Below are 26,976 nucleotides of genomic sequence, written 5' to 3'. Positions count from 1 at the left end.
AACCCAAATATCTACTGACAGCAGAATGGAAAAACCATGGTATGTTCACACAATGGAATTTTCACATAATAGAATTATTATAAAACAGGGAAATATATAATCCAACAACAAACTACAACAATTATAATCTTAAAAACATAATAATGGGTGAAAGTAGTAAGTCACAAAGGACTACATACCATATGAACACCACTTATATAAAGTCAAAAAACAAGCAAAAGTAAACAGCATATTGTTTGTATGTACATAAATGTGATAAAAACTTTTTTAAATCAAAAGAAGGATAAACACAAAATTCAAAATCGCTGTTGTAGGAGGACAGCATGGGAGGATACTGAGGGAGAATGTGGAGAATACTGAAATAGATGCTAGTTTTTAAGTTGAGTAATAGGTTATTCATTTTGGGATTTATGATCCACCACTTAAATAAAAGTTACACATTTTCTTTACATATATCAAATATTATGGTCTTATAAGTTTCTTAAATGACAATTAAAGAACTTCAGCAGTAATAACTTGGCCAATCAGGCCATGCTTGCCTGTGCCAAATAATCAAACAGCAGTAGGACATATTAAAATTGAAAAACTGTTTTCTAAGAATGTGAACAATCTGTCTAGAAATGAATTCTAGGACGAATCTTAGAGACACAGAACATCAGAGTAGTAGACATTAAGGCAGCTTTAAAAGGAAGAGGGGGAAGGTGGGAAGGAGACCACTTAGATTTTGTAAAGTGCTTTTTTTTTTTAATAGCTTAAAATTTTCAAAAATAGAGAACACAAGGAGAAAAAAAAATAAAGGCATTCTACTTTCAAAATGATCATATGCATCCTACCTGCAAAATAAATCACAAATATGTAACTTCTTACCGACACCATAGCTATTTCCTTAGTCTATGCTGTCACTATTTCTAGTCTCATAACCAGTCTCCCTGTCCATTCTAACTTCAATACCCCAGCTTACTCCCGACTCCCACCCCACACACACAACTCAAGTCTGTCCTTAGCAGCCTGCAGAAAGCAGATCAGGTGTATTATGGGCTAAATTTCATTAACTCCAAAAGTCATGTTAAAATTCTAACCTCAGAATATGACTGTATTTAGAAGTAAGGCCTTTAAAGAGGTGGTTATGTTAAAATGAGGTCATTGTGGTGAGCCCTAATCTAATCTGACTGAAGTCCTGAAATTTGAACACAGATTAAAAACCAGGTGCGGACAAAGCAAAGAAGGTGACCGCCCACAAGTCAGAGAGGTCTCAGGTAAAAAAAATCAAACCTACTAACAACTTGATCTTGGACTTCTAACCTCCAGAATTATAAGAAAATAAATTTCTGTTGCTTAAGCCATTCAGTCTGTGATAGTCTGTTATGGCGGCCCTGACAAACTAATGCAAGGTCATTTCCCTTTTCAAAAACCATCAATGGCTTCCCATAATGCTTAGAATAAAATCCCAAATCCTTATCAGGGCCTAGAAGGCTCCACATAATCTTATCCCCCACTACTTCTCCAATCTTCTTTCCTACCACTCTTCCATCATTCTTTTTGCTGATTTTAGTTTCTGACTTTATTGTTCTTTCTTGAAATCTGTTCCATCTCTTCTAAGTCTTTGCTAAAGTGTCCCCTGTTCAAAGATGCCTTCCCTGACCACACTATTTAACATAGCACTCCAGTCAGTTCCTACCCTCCTTTTATCCTGTTAACTTTTTTCACACCATTTAACATCACTTGTTTTTGTTTTCTGATTTTTTCTGCCTGTACCTTTAGAATGTTAGCTCTGAAGGCATAGCTATATCCCCAGCACCTAAGACAATGCTTGGCACTTTCAAACACTGAAGAAATATTTGTTGAATGAACAAAAAAATGTTAATGCCTATAGGGGGCCTGATACACAATAGGTACTTAATATCTGCTAAATGAAACAAGATTCTCAGGCAATTTTATAAAAATAAGTAAAATTATGTGTACACATATACACATTAAATGTATATAAAGGTACAGCAAAAAAACTAAAAGAATACAAACCAAATGTAACACAAACATAACAACTGAGAGGAATAAAAGCAGAGCAAGATACAAGAACTTTCTTGCTTTGCTCTATAATTTCTATATCTTTTCTAATCTTTTATAATAAAAACATAATCATTTATTATTTGTATAGTAAAAATCCAAAACCCACTCCTTAACAAACTAAGAACATACACACACACAAAAAGCTCTTAGCTTTACAGAGAGTTAACTTCCATAAATCAACATCAAATCCATCTAAAGACAGTCATGGACAAAATGCTCTTTATCATCACTTCTATTCAAAACTATATTAGAAATCCTAGTCAATGAAAACAGATCCACAATATAAATAAAAAGAATTACAAGGCAAAGATATTGAAAGCTAAAATAATTCACTGCAAAATATATGATTACCTAGAGAATGCAAGAAAATGTAAAAAAATAAAAAAGAACTATTAGTATAGTTTTAAATAGTTCAGCAAAGCATCCAAAATCAAGAACCAAGAATAAAATTATGAATTTCCTATATACCAAAGATAACCAATTAAAAGGTAACCAATTAAAATGAGATTTAAATACAAGGTCCTATTCACAAAAGCAACAGAAACCATAAAATACCTCAATTTATACCTAATAACAACAGTACATATATTAAAGGTATTCACATATATCTTAATGCATTTAATCTTCATAATAACCCTACAGAGTTATTATTCCCATTTTATGGATAAGGAAACTAATGCACAAAAAAAGGAGTTTTATTTGCCTAAGCTTAGCAAGTACCATGGCACCAGAAGCCATTCTTTTCACTACTACTCAACACATCCAACACAAGGAAAACTAAAAAACTATACAAGAGAAAATAACAGACTTGACTAGTCATACCATGCTGTTATCAGGGAACATCCAATATTGCAAAGACATCAATTTTTCCCTAAAATTAATGTATAAATTCAAGGCAACACCAATTTAAAACACCCAACAAGTTTGTGTGTGTATAACTTGGCATACTGATTCTAAAATTCATGTGGACAAAAAAACACACAAAAATGCCAAGAACATTTTGAAAAGGGAAAACTCCCTTACCAATTATAAAAATATAGTACTTTAAAGCAGTCAAAATTAAAGAGTATGCTGGCATAGGAACATCTACAGATCAATTAAAGAAAACAGGTTCTAGAAACAGAGCAATGATTATAATATTGTTGCAACACTGTTTATTATGATTCAATAAATGATGCTGAAATAGGCAATTTATTTAGGGAGACAAAATAGCCACCTCTCTCTTATACTCAACATATATAAATTCCACACAGATTACAGAGCTAAAAGAAAAAAATGTTTTAAAATTATTTGAGAAAATATTGTTATAATATTGGAATGAAGATTTGTGCTAAACAAGACACAAAATCTAGAAGCCATAGAGGAAAAAAAAGAAAGATTTCACTATAGTCTAATTTAAAACTTTTCTGAAACAAACATCATAAACAGAATCAAAGAGCAAACTGCATACTGAGTGAAAAGGTTAACAATATATAAGAGTTCCTTCAAATCAGTAAGAGCAAAAAACAAAAATGAAAAATAACAGGTTTAGAAATATAGACAGTATTTCAAGAAGAAATAAGATGGTCAATAAATGAAATGATGCTGAACCTCACTAGAAATCAAAGATAAATTAAAACAACAAAATATTTTTCATCCAGCAAATTAGCATAATTAATTAATTAATTAAAATTACTGCTATTGAATACTACAAGGGGACAGAGTATTCTCACACACTTGCTTATGAATCTCAACTAGTACAATATTTTTGTAGGAGAATATGGCCATATCTATTTTTTCTTAAAAATGTAAACTCTGCATACGTTCTAACCCAGTAATTTCATTTCTAGGTATCTTATGGAAATATTCACACAAACAATGAGGTATCAACAGTGTTCACTGAAGCAACATTTGTGATAGGAAAAAAGTGGAAATCATGCAAATGTTCACAGAAAAATATAGCCATACCACAGTATACTTTACTATAAAGCCTTTAAGACCTCATTTTCACATATAGAGAGAAAATAGTTAGCAAATCAGGTTCTATCCTTAAATTGCTATTTCTAGACCTAGATAGATAATGCTAAATCATTATAGGTCAAAAAAGGATACTTGGGGGCCTAATTTTGTAATTATATAACCTATCATTACCTACCCCCCCAAACCATGTAGTCTCAATTGTTTACATGCATATGTGTTTGTATTTATAAAAATTTTTGGAGGGGTAGGGCTCTTCTAAGATGAATAAGAAAACCTCTCTCCCTCTAGCTTATTCAACTTGTCTTCCTTTATTTGGTTTCATTCTCCCACTGCTCCTGTACTGACTATGAAGACCAAAATAGATTTTTCAAACCAAGTCCAAAAATCAAGAATATAGTATTATTCTCTTTATAATAAAGTACCCACCCACTCATCTTTATTTGTTCCTTAATAAAATAAACCAACCTTTTGTGAAACCACTTTCAGTCACTAAAACTACCAGATTAAGAGATCATGTATTTAAATCCAAAAATACTTGAGACCACATGGTGGGGGGGGAGGGAAGGAATAGTGACAATGTACATAATTACAAAGTACCCTCTTCTGACCTAGAAAGATGTACTGTCTGTCTAGACCTGGAATTAACAATTTAAGGCTAGAGCTTTAGTCATTAATTACTCTATAGCACATTTGGAACTTTAGACATCTTTGCAGTTTAAAGCTGCAGACCTGGTTAAGAAGTCCATAAAAGAATTAATATTGTTATGCCAAACAAAGCATTAAAAATCAAATTCCCATCTAGCTTTGCCTACAATTCTAGGCCAGCTGCAACTCTGAAGTTGAAAGAGCCCACACAGTAAAGCTGATATGGCCTGCCTAAGTCAGCTAAAGCCTTCTCACCCAAGCTGTATTAATTTAAAGCTGATCATACAACTATTTAAAAAGAGACAAAATACAAAAAGTGAAAAAAAAGACTTACTGCAGTATAGTTCTTCCAAATAAACAAGCTCAAAAAATCCACGTGCCTCTCTACTTCTTAAAATATAATACCAAGTCACACCATTTAGGATCCACCAGGAGACTTTTTTGCTCCCCAAATGGCCCTTCCCCATTTCTCACGTTTCCTCATCTATGATCAGCTGTTAGGTTATTAGGTGTTACTGATGATTTTAATAATGGCCCCCGCTGTGACCTCGTTAACCTTCCCAGAAAGAGTTGGAGTCCCATCCCTTGAATCTGGGCTAGCTTTGAAAACTTTGCCCTATAATTTGTGGTGAAAATGATGTGTGAAGTCCTAGAGCCTAGGCCTCAACATGTTTTGCAGTTTCTGCCTCCCCTCTTTTGGGACCCAGCTGCCACATCCAGAAGTTTAAGCCAGACTATGAATGAGGTTATATTATGTGCAGAAAGAAGGCCCACCTTCTAGCTGTCCCCATCAAGGCCTGAGACATGTGACTGAAGCCATCTTAGACCCCCCAGCTCCACCAACCCATGAAACGAATGCAGCCACACAAGTGAGCCCAGGTAAAAGCAAGAAAAAAACTGCCTGGCCATCCCACAGAATATAATGAAATCACTGTGCTTTCAGCCACTTAAACTCTGAGGTGGACTATTACACAGCAATGTTAATATACTGGGAGGACTCAAATGATTGCGCAAATTCACGTCTGGATATAGACCCAAATGAGTTTAAAGCAGGGACTTGAACAGGTTTTGTAAATCAATGTTCATAGCAACATTATTCACAACAGCTAAAAGGTGGAAACAACCCAAATACCTGTCAACAGATGAATGGATAAACAAAATGTGGTATATACATATAGGGGAACGTTATTCAGTCTTAAAAAGGAAGAAAATTCTAACACATGCCACAACATGGATGAATTTTGAAGATACTATGCTAACTGAAATAAACTAGATACAAAAGGACAAATATTGTATTTGTCCTACATACATGAGGTAATGTAAGGCAGTCAAATTCATAGATAGAAAATAGAATGGTAGTTAGGAGGGGTTAGGGGGAGGAGGGAATGGCTCAGGGTAAAGACTAAAACTTTTCTGAAGAACAGCCTTCAACCACTATCAAACACCAAACTGCTTTGGAAATAAGCTTTTGCTGTAGTTTTCATAATGTTTCTTAATGAAACCAACCCAAAATTACAAAACAGTGCTTGTATGCAAAACTTACCTTATAGTAAAGTCATCTCAACAAGAACTAGTATTACCTGAATCACAAGCAATAGCAAGCTTCTTTATACATTTCCTGTGCTGTCAATAGTTAAAACAAGAAGCCACATCTCCATTCCCACACAGATTTGCAGTAGATATGTTTTCCAAGCAAACTACAGTTCCAGTGGTGTTTTTTAGACATCGGTGAAAGCACAAAGGAAATTTCCTCATTTAAAAGTCCTTTTAACTTTGCAATTGAGGAGCTTCCAACTAATTTTCAATCAGAATTAATCCACAATATAATGATACCCTTAATGGCAAAAAAGATCAGAGAAGAAACTAACAGAATTCTATAAATGCCTTCCAAGCAATGAATGTGCTCAAATAAAATCAATGCTCATGAACTAACCAGTATCTGGCAGTACCTTTCACTGTGAAAACACATTTTGAAAGATGGAATACATAAAATCTCATTGCAAATCAGTATTAACAGATGACACATTTGCAATCAACTTTAATTAAAGGGAACATCAACTTTGAACCCCTCCCAAAGCAAAATGTTATCTCCCAAAAACAAAAACAAGAAAGAATTCCACTCTTCTCACTAGTAGAACTGTATTACCAAATAAGTACTACTGTTATATTTTGAACTTAATTAAAAATTTTATTAAAAATTTGCAGAAATTTGTTTTCTTTCCTGCCACGTAGGTACCTACATAATGTCCTTAATTTTGTCTCTTAACTGACAAAGCCTAAAATATTTATTATCTAGCTCTTTACAGAAAACATTTGGTCACCTCTAGGATATAGACTTTTCAAAAGGTATGCATGGACAACTGGTTGTCCATATTGTTAAAAAAAATAGTAATAAAATTAGATCCTTACCCAAGCATAAAAAGCAAAACTACAAAGCTTTTAGAAGAAATAAGCAAAAACCATAAATAAATATAAATCTAATTAAATTTTAAGACTATAAACAAAAGGTAATGATAAACTATATAGATTTAGACAATGTAACTCATATAACCAGCAAAAGATTATTACTTAAAATATGTAAAGAATTCTCAGAAGTCAATTTTAAAAAGGAAAAAAAATATCCGACAGAAAAATGGGTGGTTCATAAAAAGAAATCAAAATGGCCAGGAAACATGAAATAATGCTTGATTTTATTAGTAACAGGGAAAATATAAATTGAAAAATTTTAAGAGAGAAATACTTCCCAGAGATCAAATTCTCAATTTTTTTTTAAAAAATCTAACAATATCAAGAATTGGGAGGAATGTATAGAAGCAGGAACTCTGGTGTAAGTGTAAAATAGTACAACAAATCAGAAGAGTACTTTTGGTATAGTAAGTTTAAAAATTAGTCATTTCACCTATACTCTGAAAACTGTAAGATGCTGAGGAAAGAAACTGAGGACACAGATGGAAAGATACACCATGTCCTTGGATTGGAAGAATCAATATTGTTAAAATGGCTATACTACCCAAGGCAATATACAGATTCAGTGCAATCCCTATCAAATTACCAATGGCATTTTTCACAGAACTGGAACAAAAAAATTTAAATTCGTATGGAAACAGAGAAGATCCCAACTAGCCAAAACAATCTTAACAAAGAAGAACAGGCTGGAGGAATCATGCTCCCTGACTTCAAAGCTAAAGTAATCAAAACAGTATGGTACTGACACACAAAAAAACCAGACACATAGATCAGTGGATCAGGATAGAAAGTCCAGAAATAAATCCATGCACTTTTGGTCAATTAATCTATGACAAAGGAGACAAGAATATACAATGGAGAAAAGACAGTCTCTTTAATAAGTGGTGCTGGGAAAACTGGACAGCTACATGTAAAAAAATGAAGTTAGAACATTCTCTAACATCATATACAAAAATAAACTCAAAATTTATTAAAGACCTAAATGGAAGACAGGATACTTTAAAACTCCTAGAGGAAAACACAGGCAGAACACTCTCTGACATAAATCACAGCAATATTTGTTTCAATTTGCCTCCTAGAGAAATAGAAACAAAAGCAAAAATAAACAAATGGGGCCTAATTAAACTTAAAAGCTTTTGCACAGCAAAGGAAACCATAAACAAAATAGAAAGACAACCTTCAGAATGGGAGAAAATATTTGTAAATGAGGAGACTGACAAGGGATTAAGTTCCAAAGTTGTATGTAACAGCTTATACAGCTAAAAAAAAAAAACAAACAAACAAAAAACAAAAAAACCAAACAACCCAATTAAAAAAATGGGCAGAAGATCTAAATAGCCATTTCTCTGAAGAACACAGAGATGGCCAAAAGGTACATGAAAAGATGCTCAACATCATTAATTATTAGAGAAATGCAAATCAAAATTACAATGTGGAAGGGGAGGATATAGCTCAGTGCTAGAGTGCATGCCTAGGATGTACAAGGTACCTCCATTAAAAATAAATAAATAAATACCTAATTACCACTCCCCAAAACAAACAAACAAAAAAATTACAATGAGGTATCACCTCACACTGGTCAGAATGGCCATCATCAAAAAGTCTACAAATAATAAATACTGGAGAGGGTGTGGAGAAAAAGGAACCCTCCTACACTATCGGTGAGGATGTAAATTGATGCAGCCACTATGGAGGACAGTATTGAGGTTCCTTAAAAAACTAAAAATAATTACTATATGATCCAACAATCCCACTCCTGGGCATATATCTGGAGAAAACTTCAACTCAAAAAGATACATGCATCCCAATGTTCATAGCAGCTCTACTTACAATAGCCAAGACATGGAAGAATCTAAATGCTCACCAACAGATGAATTGATAAAGAAAATGTGGGGGGGGTGTATGTATATATAGGTAGATATAGATACACACACACAATGGAATATTACTTAGCCATAAAACGAAAGAAATAATACTTACCATATGACCCAGGAATCCCACTCCTGGGCTTGTATCCAGAAGGAACCCTACTTCAGGATGACACCTGCACCCCAATGTTCATAGCAGCACTATTTACAATAGCCAAAACATGGAAACAGCCTAAATGTCCATCAACAGGCGACTGGATAAAGAAGAGGTGGTATACTTATACAATGGAATACTACTCAGCCATAAAAACCAACAACATAATGCCATTTGCAGCAACATGGATGCTCCTGGAGAATGTCACTCTAAGTGAAGTAAGCCAGAAAGAGAAAGAAAAATACTATATGAGATAGCTCATATGTGGAATCTAAAAAACAAAAACAAAAACAAACAAACAAACAAACAAAAACAAAGCATAAATACAGGACAGAAATAGACTCATAGACAGAGAATACAGACTTGTGGTTGCCAGGGGGGTGGAGGGTGGGAAGGGATAGACTGGGATTTCAAAATTGTAGAATAGATAAACAAGATTACACTGTATAGCACGGGGAAATATACACAAAATGTTATGATAACTCACAGAGAAAAAAATGTGACAATGAGTGTGTGTATGTCGATGAATGACTGAAAAATTGTGCTGAACATTGGAATTTGACACAAAAAAAAGAATGAAATAATGCCATTTGCAGCAACATGGATGGACTTACAGATTATAACACTAAGTGAAGTCAAACAGGAAGACAAATATCACATGACATTCCTTCTAAGTGAAATCTTAAAAAAAAATGATACAAATGAACTTATTTACAAAACAGAAATAGACTCACAGACATAGAAAACAAATTTATGGTTACCAAAGGGGAAGTGGAAGGGAATAAATTAGGAGTTTGGGATTAACATATATAAAATAGATAACCAGCAAGGGGCTACTGTACAGCAAAGGGAATCATATTCAATATTTTATAATAACCTATAATGGAAAAGAACCTGAAATACATATATATAATATGAGTCACTTTGCTGTATACCTGAAACTAACACAACATTATAAATCAACTAAACTTTAATTTTTTTAAATTTAGTGATTTCACTTATACGTATATAGAAAAACTCTCAAATGTGTACATAAGGTGTCATGTATAAAAATGTCCACTGAAGCATTGTCTTAAAACATGTGAAAGGAATAATGTATACTGCTTACAGATAAATGTATATTTAATAAGAAGTATAAAAATATACATAGGAATGGTATATATACCAAATTCAGATAATGGTTAACACTGAAAAAAGAGGACAGGGAATGCAATAGGAGTGGGCAGTATCCAAAGAGCTTCAAGTATATCTACATGGTTTTATTTCTTGAAAAAAAATCGATCTAAAATAAAAGAAATAAAATGATACAAAAACAAAAGACTGAAAAACATATCCTTATATAACAATCAGGCCAGAGGAGAAAAGGATGAAGAGTCAGAGATGGAAGCAAGACTACAAGAAAGACATTATTTTAGGCACTGGACATACAGTAGTGAACAAAGTCTTTGCTCTAATGAAGAAGTAAATACATAGAATATCAAAAGGTAAATAAGTGCTATGAAGAAAAATAAAATAGAGTAAGAAAGAGCATGAAGTGGGGAACCTGAGTAAAACTGTCAGAGTGCTATTTAAAGCCACAAGACTGGATGAGACAATATTTGGAGCAAAGGTAGACAGGGAAGAGAAAAAAAAGTCCAAGGACTGAGCCCATATACTCCGAAATTTAGAGATCAAGGAGATAAGGAGGAATCCTGCAAATGAGGCAGAAAGAGAACTAAGAACAGTACTGACCTGGAAGCCAACTGAATAAAAAGCATTTCAAGAAGTAAAGAATGATCACCTGTGTCACAAGATACTGAAAGGTCAAGTAAGATAAGAACTTGAGAACTGACTAATTTTAAGGGTTAATGGTGATCCTGAAAATAGCTATTTTGGTATGCAATAGTGACAAGAGTCCACTATGAGTTCAAGAAATAATGGGAGTAGATAAACAGCAAAATTTTAGTACAGCAACTGTTTTAATAAGCTTTGCTATCAAGGAATAGAGAAATCTGTGTAGCTGGAAAGGCACAGTTCCAAGGGAATGTGAGTAAAGAAATGTTTTTCCCCTGAAGATAGGAACAATCACAGCATATCTGTATGCTCATGGGAATGATCCAGTAAAAGGGAGAAATTGGTGATGCACGATGGAAGGGGAACAACTGTTGGAGTAATTGGTGGATGGGATCAATAAAGAGGGGATGGTGGCCTGTGCACAAGTGAAGAGATGGATCTTAGGAGTACAGACAGTTGATTTATTAATAACAGAAGGGAAGGCATGCAACGATGCAAAGAAACAAAGTCCTTCTCTACAAAAATCTCAGCACAATAAAGGGGAAAGACAAACAGTACTTACAAAAATATGAAACAGCTTGGAAAAAAATTGCTACAGGGGCACACAAGAGCGTAAATAAAATAACTCACATGTAGGAGGGAAAGATTAAACGGAAAGAGTCAAAGGGTTCACAGAGGAGGTAATGCTTGAATATGCAAGGCAGACATGACCAAAGAGCACAGCATGTGCCAAGAAAAGTAAAACAAAACAGCACAACAAAAGATGAAGCTAGAAAGTTAAGAACCAAAAAAATGGAGCAACTTAGATCTTATCTGCCAATGGTTAAGAACTTTGCTTAGAAGGAACCAAATGAGAGAATATAATCCATTTGCACTCTAATTAGTGCTCATTACCTGCTCAGTAATGTATTTTCATAGAATAGGATTTAGGCTATCATGTAATAAGAGCACTATCTAGAAAGGTTACTGCAAAGATTAAATGAGATAATCTACGTAGACTCCTTAGAATAGTACTTAGTACCTAGTAAGCACTCAACAAATACCAGCTGTTATTAGGAGATCAAAGACTATTGTTGGTAGTGGTAATAAAAATAAAAATCTCTATAAACACCTCTCCATAGGACCAAGTGAACTTTCTAAACTACAATCTACTTCTAACCTTTGGAAAACAGTTTAATTCGGGTCCAATGTAACTGAGCCCACCATCCCTGCCAAACACACATACATACATACATACAAACACAGTAGAAAGGAACTATAATCTACTCAGTTTCCTGTGAGTTGGTTAGGCTTAATGACTGACTTCATTCTTAGAACCAGAATGAATATGAGACCTATGTCAGAGTGGAAGTCCTACAACAAATCAACTTCTTGTCTGCCAGTTCCCCCAATTAATGAATATCCTAGAAAGAGACTAGATCATCAGAGGTTACCCTCCATATCTACCAAACCCATTAAGATTGGGTCTACACACAAAGGATTCAATTGAGAATAAGCAAGCTTCTACGATTAAGAAAAGCTGATAATCCAAATTATCTTATAAAATGGTAAATGATTAAATTATGGACTTCTGAGTAGAGAAAATATACTGAAAAACACTTAAGAAAATGTTCACGACACTGCTAAACATGGTATTATACAATTTAAAAATTATAAATGTATAAATGCATAGGAAAAAGAAATAATGGTTATAAAAACATTACCAGTGATTAATGCTGGATAGAATGGTTATGGGGAATTAAAAATTTTTCCTGTTATCTAAATTTCCTCCATGGACCACAGAATACTTTTGTTTAGTGATTTATCTTTTCAATTACTAAAAAGGTAAACAACTCAAGTCAACTCTCTTCTCCTTTTCCCTAGAGAAATAAGCCTGGTGAATATCATTTCTAATCATTTCTGTATATACCTAAACATAGAAAATTATCTTTTAAGTAGACATGTAACAGGAGGTGTTGTTTTGTGAGGTTTTTCTATTTTTAAAAATGGAATTATACAATATTATTTTGGTTTGCAACTGGGTTTTTTCATTCAATAGTAAATAAAAGGACACCTTTCCACATCAATATATAAAACCATCTATCTATTCTTATAGCTATATAGTATTTTCATTGTAGAATGGTATAATTTTTAGCCAACCAATGGACAATAAAGTTGTTGCCAATTTTTTGCTATTTGTTACACTGCTGCAAATATCATTTAATAATTGTGAACATATTAAAAGAATAACTAACATTTGAATTCTTACTATGTGTCAACTACCACAAGTTTCTACATGAATTAAATATACTACAGTATCACCATATATTACTGTTTGTATAATTTATATTTTTTTCTCTGTAACCTGCCTATTCAAGTTGTTTTCTCTGAAAATCAAGTAATTATTTTTAAAAACTTGCCAGGGTAAAAATTTGATCTAAAAAATTTCTAGCAGAATATCCCCAAAAGTTCCATGAAAATGCCTGGCATATGGGCACTCATACATTTATACATTTTACAAATACTATTTGAAAACTATGTGCTGGGAGTGAACAAAACAGATATGATCTCTGGATTCACAAGTCTTTACCCAAGCAAACATTTGTTACACTGAGTTAATATGAATAAAGCAAAAAATAAGTAAATAAAATAAGAAAGAAATAAAGACATACAGGCAGACATCAATTAGAGAAAGATTAGAACCATAAGCGCACACCATTCAATACACAATTATAATTACTTCCTTCTTTTGTTCTTTTTTGTTGTTGTTGTTTTGGTTTTTTCTTTTTTTTTTCACAATTATAATTACTTATTAAAACAGTCTTGCTACGTCCTGTGGCAAGCTACTACCTTCAGATTAATCTTCTTAAAATACTGCTTTTACCTGTGTCATTTTCATGCTCAAGAAGAACTTAACAACTTCTCTATTAGTATTTCCCAAGTTTACTTCACCCATTCTTTGCACTAGATATTTCAAACCTTCACCACTAAAGGATTCCCTTGTTTCCCACTACTTCCCCTACAACTTCTTAGAGGACCACTTAAGTGGACCTCAATGCATGTTTTACAGAAAAAAAAGTCCCTAATCCTTCCAGAACAGAAGGAAATCAACACTTCCCAAACATTTATACAGATTAGGAAAAAAGCAGAATAGATGTCCTAGAGGTATAATAAACACTTCAAAAAAAGCTTAAAACAAATTATATGTACAGAAGTAAAATTCCACATGCTGTTACTTAATGAATGGAGACTGGTAAATATTTTGAGGTGTTATTTTCATCAAAATATTCCTTTAATCAGGTCCACCTCTGGTGCTTATTCACATATTCAAAAGACATATAATTATACTATGAGGCATATGTACTATAATGGACCAAGTACCAAGTATTACTGAAATACAGTGAAAGGAGAGATTAGTTCTGCCTAGAAAGGCTTCACAGAGTAACATCTGAGCAGGTCCTGGAAGGGTAATTCAGCTCTCTGGGCTGCAGATGCTTCATGTCTGCTTCTGGTTACAAAATTCAGAGAATTTAACTTTAGATTGGGTAAGTCTTTAAAAAATCATCCAGTAAAGGTTTTCCACCTTTATTTTAAAGTAACAAAATCTTTCCTTTAAAAGTCTAATTGGAACTTTAACATATAAAACAGATAAAAGTGAACCTGCTCTTTTGGAAGGAGAGTAAGTTACCAGAAAACAATGCTATTCTTAATCGATCTCCTTCACTTTAAAGTAAGAAAACTAAGACATTAAGAAGGACGATCATTTGGCAAAAGACCACAAAAAGAAATGCAACAACTTACTCAAAGAATTACCTTTTAAGCATTATCTCCTCATTGAAGTCTTTTCTAACTTTCTCCTCAGGTATAGTTTGGCACTACTTACTTTATTCCTCAATATACCTACCACATACTTCTCTTACGGTTTCTATAAAACTTTAGTGCTCTAATTATACCTTTTTTATGCATCTGTCTTCCTGTACTACACTGGAAGCTCCCTAAAGGCAGGGACTATGTTAATCATCTTTGCATGCTCAGTACCCAGAATAAAGTAACATTTTTTCAAGTTTATATTCGCACAACATTGAAAATCAACAATACCTCAATAAAAAAATTTTTAAGTTATATTCAACCAAGTTTCAGAAAAGATGTGAGATAGCTCAGTGCCTAGCACACAGACTTAAAAAGTATTTTTCAGAAGAATTTGCCCAAAATTAGGTCATTAAATGAAACAATACATCTAAAGCAGCTAGAACAGTATCTGACACATAGTGTACATTCTATAAATATTACCTATTATTATGTAGCTTTATATAGGCAGAAAAAAAAACTGAAGCTATTATTCTGGAAGGCAAAAACTAAATACCCTTCATTAAGGTTTCAACTTGTTCATTTACATTATTATTAATATTACCACATCTTTGATGAGAAAAGGAAAAAAATTAGCCCATCCATAAAGATTTCTCAACCCTGCAGCCTGGGAAGAGTAGTACAAAGAGTTGTGTACTGTTAACTCTAGACTTGGAGTGAAAGAAGAAATTACGGTCTTAATCACTTCTTTCTAGACCTTAGTTTCAATTAGCTGTCTATTAGGAGTGCTGGGGAGTGAAAAAGATTATCTCCAAGGTTCTTTCCTGCTCAGTGTAGGGGCTTACAACAAATTGAAACCTAGAATCATTCAGCTTTCAATTCAAGATTAGTAAGAACTTGATAAAAATCAATAAATGGTGCACTGGATTTGGCATCAGATGGACAGGGTTTTCATATCAGCTCTTACTATTTAGCTCTGCAATTCTCAGCAAGAAGCAAACTCTCTGGAATCTCAATTTCCTTAACCTGTAAAATGAAGTTGGACAATATCACCTCTCTTCAAAATACATTAAGAGTCATGACATTCTATGAAATAAGCTACCTGTGAAGAAAATATTTAGGTGGGAACTGAACCACCAGTTACTAGAGATGTTTAGAGGATTCTGCCAAAACCAAAAGTTGAGAATTTCAGTATTAGAAAAAACCTGACAAGTCTTCCATGACTCACTCAACTGAGACGGGCAACCCGGCCTCTCTAATATATTCTTGGAAAAGGTCACCCAATCATTCTAGCAATTGAGAAACAACCCATGGAAATAAGTCATTTCATCCAACTCTGGTGCCTAAGTTCTTTTACTTAAGCCACACGATCCTCTAGTAACTTCCACCAATTAGTTTTACCCCTCTTTGAACAATGGGCACCTCAAATATTTGTGGATTATGATAATATGTCCCTTAATGCTCTCCAAAATTAAACCCCCACCTCCCTCAATCTTTCCTCGTACATATTACCAAGACTGCCTGACCATCCAGCCTACCTTCCTCAGAGAAACCTCCTTTCTTGCTTTAGCGAATGTCAAAACTACTATAACAACTCTTCCCATTCTGACATCCTGGTTCTAAGATTTCCCCCTCAACACCACATGGAAGACCCTAATTGCCCTTGCCACCTCCACCCAAGGAAGCTTTCGGCGTGGAAGTGTGCCCCTGTTGCTCCTACGTAAGATTAGGCGACAAGTGACCACAGCAGCAACAGAGAGGCCCGCACCCTGCTCCCGTCCCCGGTCCAGGCCTTCTCCCTCACCGGTACTGCTTGGGGTCGCTGGGAGACTTGACGATCTCAGGGTCTCCGGCATTACTGACAGGCCCCCTCCGTCCCTCCTCCTCAGATTCATCGGCTCCCAGACGGGCAACCCGGCCGCTCTCGCCCAAATCCTGTCCATTGGGCTGCAGGTCAGGGCAGCTGCAGGTAGACTTCGCCTTGTTCCTTCCAGGCATGGTCAAAGTAGGAAAGGGTCTGCCAGCCGCCGAGTCTTCGCACCAACCCCGCGCTTCTATTCTCCACAGCGCCGCGAGCTCCCGCCCGGCCTCACACCACAACTTCCTCCCGGTGGCAGAGACTGCAGCAACCGTGACTCTCCTCAGCATTCACCACTAAGCCGGAGCGATGGGCATCCCGCTTCCCCAGGGCCCACCTCCTCCTCCTCCTCCAGCCGCTCCTCCTCCTCAGCGTTCCTGAGGCGGTGGAGGCCGGCGCTGGTGCTGCCGCAGCCGCTGGGGAGGACAGGCCTGAACCCCTCCCCCAATCCGGTCTCCCTCACGCCAACTTCCCTTGTCCCCCCGCCCTCCCGGCCATCGATGACGCAACTGATTTTAGCCAATCTTAAGGCAAGAGGGCAGTCACGCGCACGTAATCAACCAATGGAAGCAGGGAATAAAAGGAACCAAAGAGACCGGGCCGGATTCAGCGAGCTCTTCGAAATCTGGGGTGGGCGGGGCGAGGAAGAGGAGAGAGTGGCGCGGAGGACTACGGGAGAAGGGCGCTAGGACGACTGCGCCGTGTTTATGACGTAAGCGGGAAAGTGGTTTCACCTCGACGCTGAATAGTGCTCCGCGGCTTAGAGGAAAGTATTCCCCTGATGAGAAAATCGAGAAGTCAGTGGAGAAAATTAATTCCCTAGTTTTTTTCCCTATTCATGTCGTATTTTGCGCATCCTGCCCCTCACGCCGGGGAGCTGGGGGAGCCTTCGGCCGTGACTCAGCACGTATAAAAAAGAACGCCGGAAGTATTTTTCTGCCGCCGGATGGAAGCCACCCCTCAGAGGGGCTGAGCTGAATGCCAGGAATAACCGTTCGGATTCCACCTTGTTGTCTATCGGACCTTCGTGCTATTCGCCCTCAAGGCTTAAGAAAGTGCTTAAAAAGACCAGTTTAGATGTGCTCACTCTTCTATGGGGAAGCTTTTTAGCTCTCCCACAGGCTGGGGGTCCATAGTTGACGTTAGCCAACTTTAATTGAGCAGCCACCGCGTGTCAGGCTGCTACCCTCAAGTCCCTTGTCCCAAAGGTTTTTCTGCTTTCGACTGCCTTTGGTGGGCAAAATATGATTGAAACAGACATACTTGAAAATAAAAAGCAACTGACATATTAATAAGATACAACATAGCTTATTAACCGTGGGGCAAGAATTCATACCACATAAATACGAAACAAATGTGAACGAATGGAGCACTTGAATCAGGGAAATGTATTGATGATAGTTGTAAGTCTTAACATTTTTCTAGGCCTTATAAGCTCCAGACACGGGGGGGGGGGCGTTCAGCCAAGAACAAAACAAAAATTCTTTCTTTTGTGGAGTTTGCATTCAAATGGGGAGAAACAGACAATAAAAGTTTTTTTTGTTTTAATTCTGTGACAACAAATAACACAAGATAGGAGAATAGAGTTGGGAAGGGGAAGTGCAGAGATTCAGGCAGGAGATGATGAAACCTGAACTAGAGCAGCAGATGAGACAAATTGAAAAATGTTCAGATATCTCCATTTGGTTTAAAGAACTTACCATTTTTAAACTAAGCAGCTCCACTAGATTTCCCTCCTTCAGAGCAGTGTTTTTTTCTTTGTTATTTATTTCCAGGTCCTAGCATAGCTTCCCAGCACATTGTAAAACAGTAATACTTGTTGAATAATTACCTGAAGTGACATGTCTATTTGGGGGTGTTTTTTTTTTTAATTCTCCAAAGCAATAATAGACTACAAGTAATGTTACCCAAAAACTAGGTTTGCCTCAGTGAATGTTGAGTCAAAAGGCACACCAAGCCAAAGATGAGGAGGAGGATTTATTACCTGCAGCAAGTAAGGAGAATTCGGGAATTTTTAAGCTAAGGGTACATGCTTATTCATGAAAGGGTTTGGGTGATATATGCATATGCGTGAAAGGGCTTGAGTAGAGGAGAATTCAACATAGAATTGGGGCAAAGGTTGACAGGAGTCCAACCTTCAGTTGATTAAAGTCACCAGGGTGAAGGAAGGAAAGAAGAAATGAAAAAAAAAATTTTTTTAAGTAAGAAAGACAGTTAGGAAAAAAAAAGTCACCAGGGTCAGAAAAGGTCAACATCATTATTCCTTAGGTCTTAGCATGTAAGACCATCTTGATTCTTAGCATGTAGGTACCATCCTCTACTTGGTAGGGGGCAGGGGTAGCAGGTAGTGATTAGTTCCTGTAGAACAACTCAAAGATATGTATCAGATTGTTATGTATATCCCCTGAGGAGGAACTAGAACTATGTTTTATCCCTGAACTATTGTTTCTTGACTGCTTTTCCTCTGTTCCTGCATTCCTTCATTCCTTTAAGATCATTAATTACTGAGACCTGTTCAAGCATTGTGGCCAGGCCTAGATCACAAAATGACTTAGGCCAGAATGGCTTCTCTTATGTCAAAAAACTATCTGGTTCTTTTCCTCTGAGCACTCACTACTTTATCTCCTTACGGTAAGAAATATTCAAATTTAGCCAATAATAGAATTTTCTGACTAGAAACAAAGAGAGGCCACATCCTAAAATGTGACCTGTTAGTTTTTCCCTTTATAAAAGACCTCTGAATTTTACAGGTCACCAGACTATAGAAATATGGTAACACTCTGTAGTGACACTCATTTATTCATTCAACCAACAAACTGAGCTCCTAATTTGTGCCAGACACTGGGAATAGAGTTCTAAACAAGATATTTCCCTGTCCTCTTGGAGCTTACGAGAGAACTAGTGGGACAGACGTTAAACAGGCACACAAATTTTTTTACGTTTATGAATAGTTCTAGAAAGAGAAATACAGAGGGACCTAGTTTGGGCAGACAGTTTCTCTGAACAAGAGACATTTAAGCATAAATTTGAAAAATAAGTAGGAACTGGTGTAGAAATGTACTGGAGTAGACTTGTTCAAAAGCTCTGAGAAAAGAGGTCCATTAAGTAAAAAGAAGTCATTGCTTTGTCTGTTTTGTGTATCCCTGGCTTCCTAGCTTCTAGAGTATTGTCTGATACATTATAAGTACTCAGTAAATAATAGTTGAACAAATGAAACAGGAAGACAATCACAAGTGTTTTCCAAGTAGATCACTTTGGCAGATATGTGAAAAATAGTTTGGATGGTTGGAGGGGTGGTGGTAAGACCAAGACTGAAACAAGAAAGAGAGCAATTAGGAGGGTATTAAAGTAACAGAGGCACTAGAAAACAATAACTTGGAATTGAGGAATAAGTGGAGATAGACATATACAGGTATATCATATATTCAGGAGGTAGACTCCAATGGTTTGGGATAGTAATTGATTTGATGTCTAAGAATAAAGAAGAGAGAGGTGTCATTCCTGGTGTCTGGTTTTCTGGGTGGATAGATGATGGCACCAGTATCTCAGTAAACAAGAAATTCTGAAAGAGGAGCAGATTTGGGAGGAGAAGAGCTTAGGCTCCGTTTTGGGTATGTTATGTTTGAGGCGTTTGTGAGCCATACAAAAGGATGATCAGATCTGGAGCTCAGAAAAGAGGCCAAAACTGGAGATGCCAGTTTGAAGTTTATTGGCTTCTACGTGGTAACCAAAACCTACTGAATAAAATCTCCTGCATTGAGACTGTGAAGAGAAAAAGGCTCAAGAATCAAGCTTTGGGGAGCTCACAGAACAGGAAGAACTCCCAAAAGAAACTGAGAAGGAACTACCAGAATGGTAAGAGGAAAACCAGAGGAATGTTAATATCACAGAAAAATTCCTCTTGGATGCTTGGCAATACAATTCTGACCCCATAGCATATGTCAAAAGATGTATAAAACATGAGAACTAGCGAGGGCTCCCATGAGTACTTTAGTCTGGCCTCTTTAGCTATAAAGAGAAACACCTACCCAGAGAGCTGAGGCTGATCTGTGGCACAGCCAGAACTTCAAACCAGAAGTATTGTCTCCCCTTTTTAAATAATTTAGAAATTTGCCATCCTCCATTTGAATATTCCTAAATACTGTAAAGACTATTCCTCCCAGAAAACAGATAAATTAAGCTATTACCATTTTACAGGAAAATGAGACATTTGAAAGTTAAAAAGTTCATAAGATTCCCAAGTAAGATGAGAAGCCCAGATCATAATTTTTAGCTTCATTTCCCCAGGCTCTCTTAGAGTATTTAAGTGTTCGTTTGTTTTCCATCTTACGCCACCTTACACTCCCCATTTTTACCTCAAGGATACTCTCCCATGTTTGGCGACCCCCCTTCTCTCTGTCTCCGTCTCTCTTTTTTCTGATGAGAGGTCAGAAATCATGAAAACTAAACATATTTCTGTGTTTGATGCCTGCTTCAGAAAGTTATTTTAGTTAATGCAATGATTGTCTTCCAGAGAGACAAATTTGAGCCTTACTCCTAAAAATTCAAAGGTAAATTGTTTTATTAACCCCACTATCCACCTTTATATTTGAGTCAGGACAAATCGGAAGTATGGAATGTTGATTCTATGGAAAGTAGATTGGGAGTGCTGTGAGCCCATTAAAATCTCAAACCCTATCTTACATTAGTGTCTGAAATTCCCCCACTAGTGAGTCATTGTCCTCTTTAGACTCCTCTTAAATACCAATAATACCCTTGAAAGGAATGAAAAACTAGTACCATTTTGTGTATGGATTTGTTTTTTGAAGCATTCTGTGGGCAACTTGAGATCACCTGAGTTGGGTGAGGAGGTTGCTAAATGTGGGAGGAAAGGCACAGGAAGACGAGGTAGGTAACAAGAGAACTACTATTTACAATTTCATCCTGGGCCCACACTCTTAAGCAATTATACCTTTGGAGCTCTAATTATTAATGTCCTGCCCACTGATTGCTCTCCACATTTGGTAGCTTTGTATCTAGGTCAAGAAGTAGTCCTGTTCTTACAGAGTCTTCTCTTGGAAGAACAAATGTGTGCACAACATACCAAAGAATTTATGTGACCATAAATACAGTTTTCTCCTGTACTATAAGCATAGTTCTAGGAAGAATCTAGTGTTTAAACTTCAAAATAAAATCAGAGTGACTCCAGTAAAACCTTTATGTCAAAAGAAAGTTATCCTATCACAAATTCAGCAAAGTGCTCCTCATTTCTGAGCTAAAGATACAGATTTTGAGACTCTGCCTGAAGAGGAGAATTTGAAGACATAAAATGATATTTAAAATATATAAGTCAGAAATCAGACCATATTAATACCCTCTTATTTATTCTTTTTAACATTTTTTATTGAGTTATAGTCAGTTTACAATGTTGTGTCAAATTCCAGTGTAGACCACAATTTTTCAGTTATATGTGAACATACATACATTCATTGTCACATTTTTTTTTTTCGCGGTAAGCTACCACAATATCTTGTATATATTTCCCTGTGCTACACAGTGTAATCTTGTTTATCTAGTGCTACATTTTGAAATCCCTGTCTGTCCCTTCCCACTCCATACTCCCTTAGCAACCACAAGTTTGTTTTCTATGAGTCTGTTTCTGTTTTGTATTTATTTATTTATTTATTTTTAGATTCCACATATGAGCGATCTCATATGGTATTTTTCTTTCTCTTTCTGGCTTATTTCACTTAGAATGACATTCTCCAGGAACATCCATGTTGCTGCAAATGGCATACTATGTTGTCAGTGTTTATGGCTGAATAGTTTTCCATTGTATAAATATACCACCTTTTCTTTATCCACTCATCTGCTGTTGGACATTTAGGCTGTTTCCATGTCTTGGCTATTGTAAATAGTGCTGCTATGAACATTGGGGTGCAGGTATCTTTTTGAAGTAGGGTTCCTTCTGGATATATGTCCAGGAGCAGGATTCCTGGGTCTTACAGTAAGTCTATTCCTAGTCTTTTGAGAAATCTCCATACTGTTTTCCACAGTGGCTGCACCAAACTGCATTCCCACCAGCAGAGTAGAAGGGTTCCCTTTTGTCCACAGCCTCTCCAGCATTGGTCATTTGTGGACTTTTGAATGATGGCCATTCTGACTGGTGTGAGGTGATACCTCATTGTAGTTTTGATTTGCATTTCTCTGATAATTAGTGATATTGAGCATTTTTTCATGTGCCTATTGATCATTTGTATTTCTTCCGTGGAGAATTGCTTGTTTAGGTCTTTGGGCCATTTTTGGATTGGGTTGTTCGTTTTTTTCTTATTAAGTCGTATGAGCTGCTTATATATTCTGGAGATCAGCCTTTGTCGGTTTCATTTGCAAAAATTTTCTCCCATTCTGTAGGTTGTTGTTTTGTTGTACTTATGGTTTCCTTTGCTGTGCAGAAGCTTGTAAGTTTCATTAGGTCCCATTTGTTTATTCTTGCTTTTATTTCTGTTGCTTGGGTAGACTGCCCTAGGAGAACATTTTTGAGATGTATGTGAGATAATGTTTTGCCTATATTTTCTTCTAGGAGGTTTATTGTATCTTGTCTTATGTTTAAGTGTTTGATCCATTTTGAACTTATTTTTGTGTATGGTGTAAGGGAGTTTTCTAGCTTCATTATTTACATGCTGCTGTCCAGTTTTACCAACACCATTTGCTGAAGAGACTGTCTTTATTCCATTGTATATTCTTGCCTCCTTTGTCAAAGATTAGCTTACCAGAAGTTTGTGGGTTCATTTCTGGGCTTTCTATTCTGTTCCATTGGTCTATATGTTTGTTTTTGTACCAATACCATGCTGTTTTGATGACTGTAGCTCTGTAGTATTGTCTGAAGTCTGGGAGAGTTATTCCTCCAGCCTCTTTCTTCTTCTTCAGTAATGTTTTGGCAATTCTAGGTCTTTTGTGGTTCCATATAAATTTTATTATGATTTGTTCTAGTTCTGTGAAATATGTCGTGGCTAATTTGATGGGGATTGCATTAAATCTGTAGATTGCCTTGGGAAGTATGACCATTTTAACAATATTGATTCTTCTAATCCAGGAGCATGGGATATCTTTCCATTTTTTAAAATCTTCTCTAATTTCCTTAATCAGTGTTTTATAATTTTCTGTGTAAAAGACTTTCACCTCCTTGGTTAGATTTATTTATTACTCCCCTTTTAAAAACCCAGCAGTAGGTTTATCACTTTGAATAAAATCTAGCTGCTTGCCATAACCTATAAGGCTCACATATGATTTCAGTTCTTCCTCTATGTTTACAATCTCATCTACCATTCTTCCCTCTGCTCCATTCACAATGGCTTTCTTTCCTTTTTTTTTTTTTCTTTTTTTCCATTTGGAGACACACTGGCTTTCTTAATGTCCTTCAACACAAGTGGGTTGTTCTTGCCTTAGGGCCACCGTGTCTGCTCCTCTGTCTGGACTGTTCTTCCTGTAGTTTTTGCATCACTGGCTCCTTCGCACCATCTCTCCTTCTCATCATCATATGTCAGCTCAAATATCACCTCTTAAGAAAGACTGTTTTACCATTCCATCTAAAATAGTACCCATTATCTGAAATTATGTTGTCTATTAGCTTATTGTCTTATGTTTCTTCTGTATTTTAAAAAGTTCATTTGAGAATTGGTACTTCATCTGTCTTCTCCCCACTGTATCCCCAGCAACAGCATCTGGCACATAGTGGGTATTCAGGAAGCACATCTTGGATTAATAAATGAATGATATAGGAAACAGAGGGAACAACTGAATTTTCAAGGTCCCTAGAAGAGAGAGGTTAGCCTTAAAGTAGAAAGGAACACTTCTATCATATGGTCTGGAGGGGAAAAGGCACAGATAGGTGCAGGAGCAGCAAAGAGTTTAAATGTCGTTAGGAGGAAGGAAGGGACAGGAATCAAAAAGAGTTCTGGTCTGACAGCCACCAACTTCCATCTTTTTGAAATGTGATACAAAATCAATGCTGTGAATGAGGGGATAGGTGGTGATGTGTTCTGCTTCCAAGGGAATCAGTAAATAAATTATTTGCTTTTTTTGTTTGTTAAAATTTCACACATCTTGAAGCCAAGCCCAGTTGATAGTTTTAATTTCCTGACTAACTATAATATTTGAGCACAGGCATTTTATCTGCATTTACTCATTTAGCCCTTACAACAAGCTAAATGTGTGACTCGCCGGTTTACAGATGAAGAAACTGAGGTTCAGAGAGGTTAAATAACTTCCACAAAATCACACATGAAAGTAGGATTACCAAAATTGCAAACCACGTGAGTCTAATTCCAAAGATTTTACTCTTTTGTCTCTTTAGTTCTGCCTGTCAAATACCTAGAATAAACAGACTTCTAGTTTATTAATTTGGTCATTGATATTCCCTGTTGTGGTTAACCCCTGGCCTACTTTTTAAATGCAATATGCAAAGTAACAAATGTCATAACTTACATATCCCAAAAGGACAGTTCATAACTGTTCAGTTCAGATGCTTTTGTAAGAAACTATCTGGAGGCAGGCAGCCAAGATGGCAGAGTAGAAGGACCTTGAGGTCACCTCCTCTCACGAGCACATTAAATTCACAAGTAACTGCTGAACAACCATTGATTAAAAAGAAAAGACTGGAACCTACCAAAAATATCTTCTACAAATAAAGACATAAAGAAGGAACCACAACGGGACAATAGGAAGGGCACACTTGTGATATAAACAAATCACGATATAATCAAATTGCGGTACCATCAAATGTAAAGATACATGTGCCCCAGTGTTCATAGAAGCCCTGTTTACAATAGCCAAGACATGGAAGCAACCTAAATGTCCATCAACTGAAGAATGGATAAAGAAGATGTGGCATATATATACAATGGACTATTACTTGGCCATAAAAAAGAAAGAATGCCATTTGCAACAACATGGGTGGACCAAGAGATTATCATATTAAGTAAAGTCAGACAGAGAAAGACAATGGTTATATGATATCACTTATATATGGAATCTAAAAAAAATGATACAAATGAACATATTTATGAAACAGACTCACAGACATAGAAAACAAACTTATGGTTACCAAAGAGGAAATGGGGGGTAGGTATAAACTAGGAGTTTGGGATTAACATACACACAATACTACATATAAAATGGATAACCAACAAGGACCTACTGTATAGCACAGGGAACTCCCTGCAACATACTTATTAATTAAGGAGAAAAGGACAATTTTACAATGGAAAATACCAGCAAGTACCATTTAATATTTGAACACAGTTACCATCAACAATAGGACAAATTGAAGTTGTTACTACCTGATGGTACGTAATGAGGAAAACCCCAGCACACTTCCATGCAACCCCTCTAAAAAATGTATAGCCTGAATATAATCAAGAGGAAATATTAGACTAACCCAAATTGAGGAATGTTCTATAAAATAACTTACCAATGATTTTTAAAAGAGCAAGTTCATGGAAATCAAAGACTCTGAAACTATTTTGATTGAATACTAAAGAGATGTGATAATTAAATACATCACTGTAATTAAAGGACATTATTGGGACAACTAGCTAAACTTGAATGGGGTCTGTGGATTAGATGATAGTAGCACACAGATGTTAATTTCCTGATTTTGATCATTTGGGGGTGGTGAAGCATCAGATGGGCAACCTATTCTAAAGGGTTCAGGGAGGGAAAAAACCTCCTTTGTACTGTTCTTACAGCATTTTCTGTAAGTTTGCAATTTTTAAAAAAGGAAAAGAAAAAAAATTACCAAGGGGGTCAAAAAGAATACCATTTAAAACATTGGAACTGACTGCCAATGTCCTAAATGTAAAATATGATTCCTGGAATTGTGTGTTGAAAAACAGTGTTTTGTGGGTGTAATAGTAGCAATTACTCCCCATCTAATTACACCTTCCATGATTCTGTTCAAGACCTTCCTCCTCCTAGAATCTTTCTTTTGAGTTTTATAGCCCATACCATCCATTCTGTACCTGAACTCAGGATACATATTTTTTGTATCACTTCTTTGGCACTTAGTCACATATAACCTTGTGACTTCTCTTGTGCTACTGTCATATAAATTTTGCATTATTGTTTAAATCTTCTCATGAATATGTTATCTCCATAATTATATTGTAATCAACTTAAGACCAGATATCATATATGATCTCTTGTTCTCCCCAAAGTACCCACCATATTTTTTGCAATCACATTTCCACATCCCAAGGGCTGTCAAAGAACAATTAATCTCACTTCACAAACATTTCTTGCATACCAACTATGTATTGGGCATTGTAAATAATCATTCCTTTCATATACAGAATGCTTTATACTTTATAAACACCACCCATCCATTACATCATTTGTTGTATTTAACAACTCTGTGACATAGC

The 26,976-nt window shown here is 36.0% G+C and overlaps 1 protein-coding gene across 2 annotated transcripts in view; it reads right to left on the bottom strand.

The window, feature by feature from the left end:
• Positions 1 to 17,080, bottom strand: part of NRDC (nardilysin convertase) — a 77,897-nt gene extending 60,817 nt beyond the window's left edge. For both annotated transcript variants that reach the window (XM_006200478.4, XM_006200479.4), the window contains exon 1: positions 16,523 to 17,080. In XM_006200478.4, coding sequence (XP_006200540.1) covers positions 16,523 to 16,866 — 344 coding nt within the window. In that variant the 5' untranslated portion in view covers positions 16,867 to 17,080. The remainder of the gene's footprint in view (positions 1 to 16,522) is intronic.
• Between the last annotated feature and the right edge of the window lie 9,896 nt (positions 17,081 to 26,976).

Source organism: Vicugna pacos, chromosome 13 (assembly GCF_048564905.1).
Source record: "Vicugna pacos chromosome 13, VicPac4, whole genome shotgun sequence".
Classification (NCBI taxonomy): domain Eukaryota; kingdom Metazoa; phylum Chordata; class Mammalia; order Artiodactyla; family Camelidae; genus Vicugna; species Vicugna pacos.
This window is presented reverse-complemented; position numbering and strand designations above follow the sequence as displayed.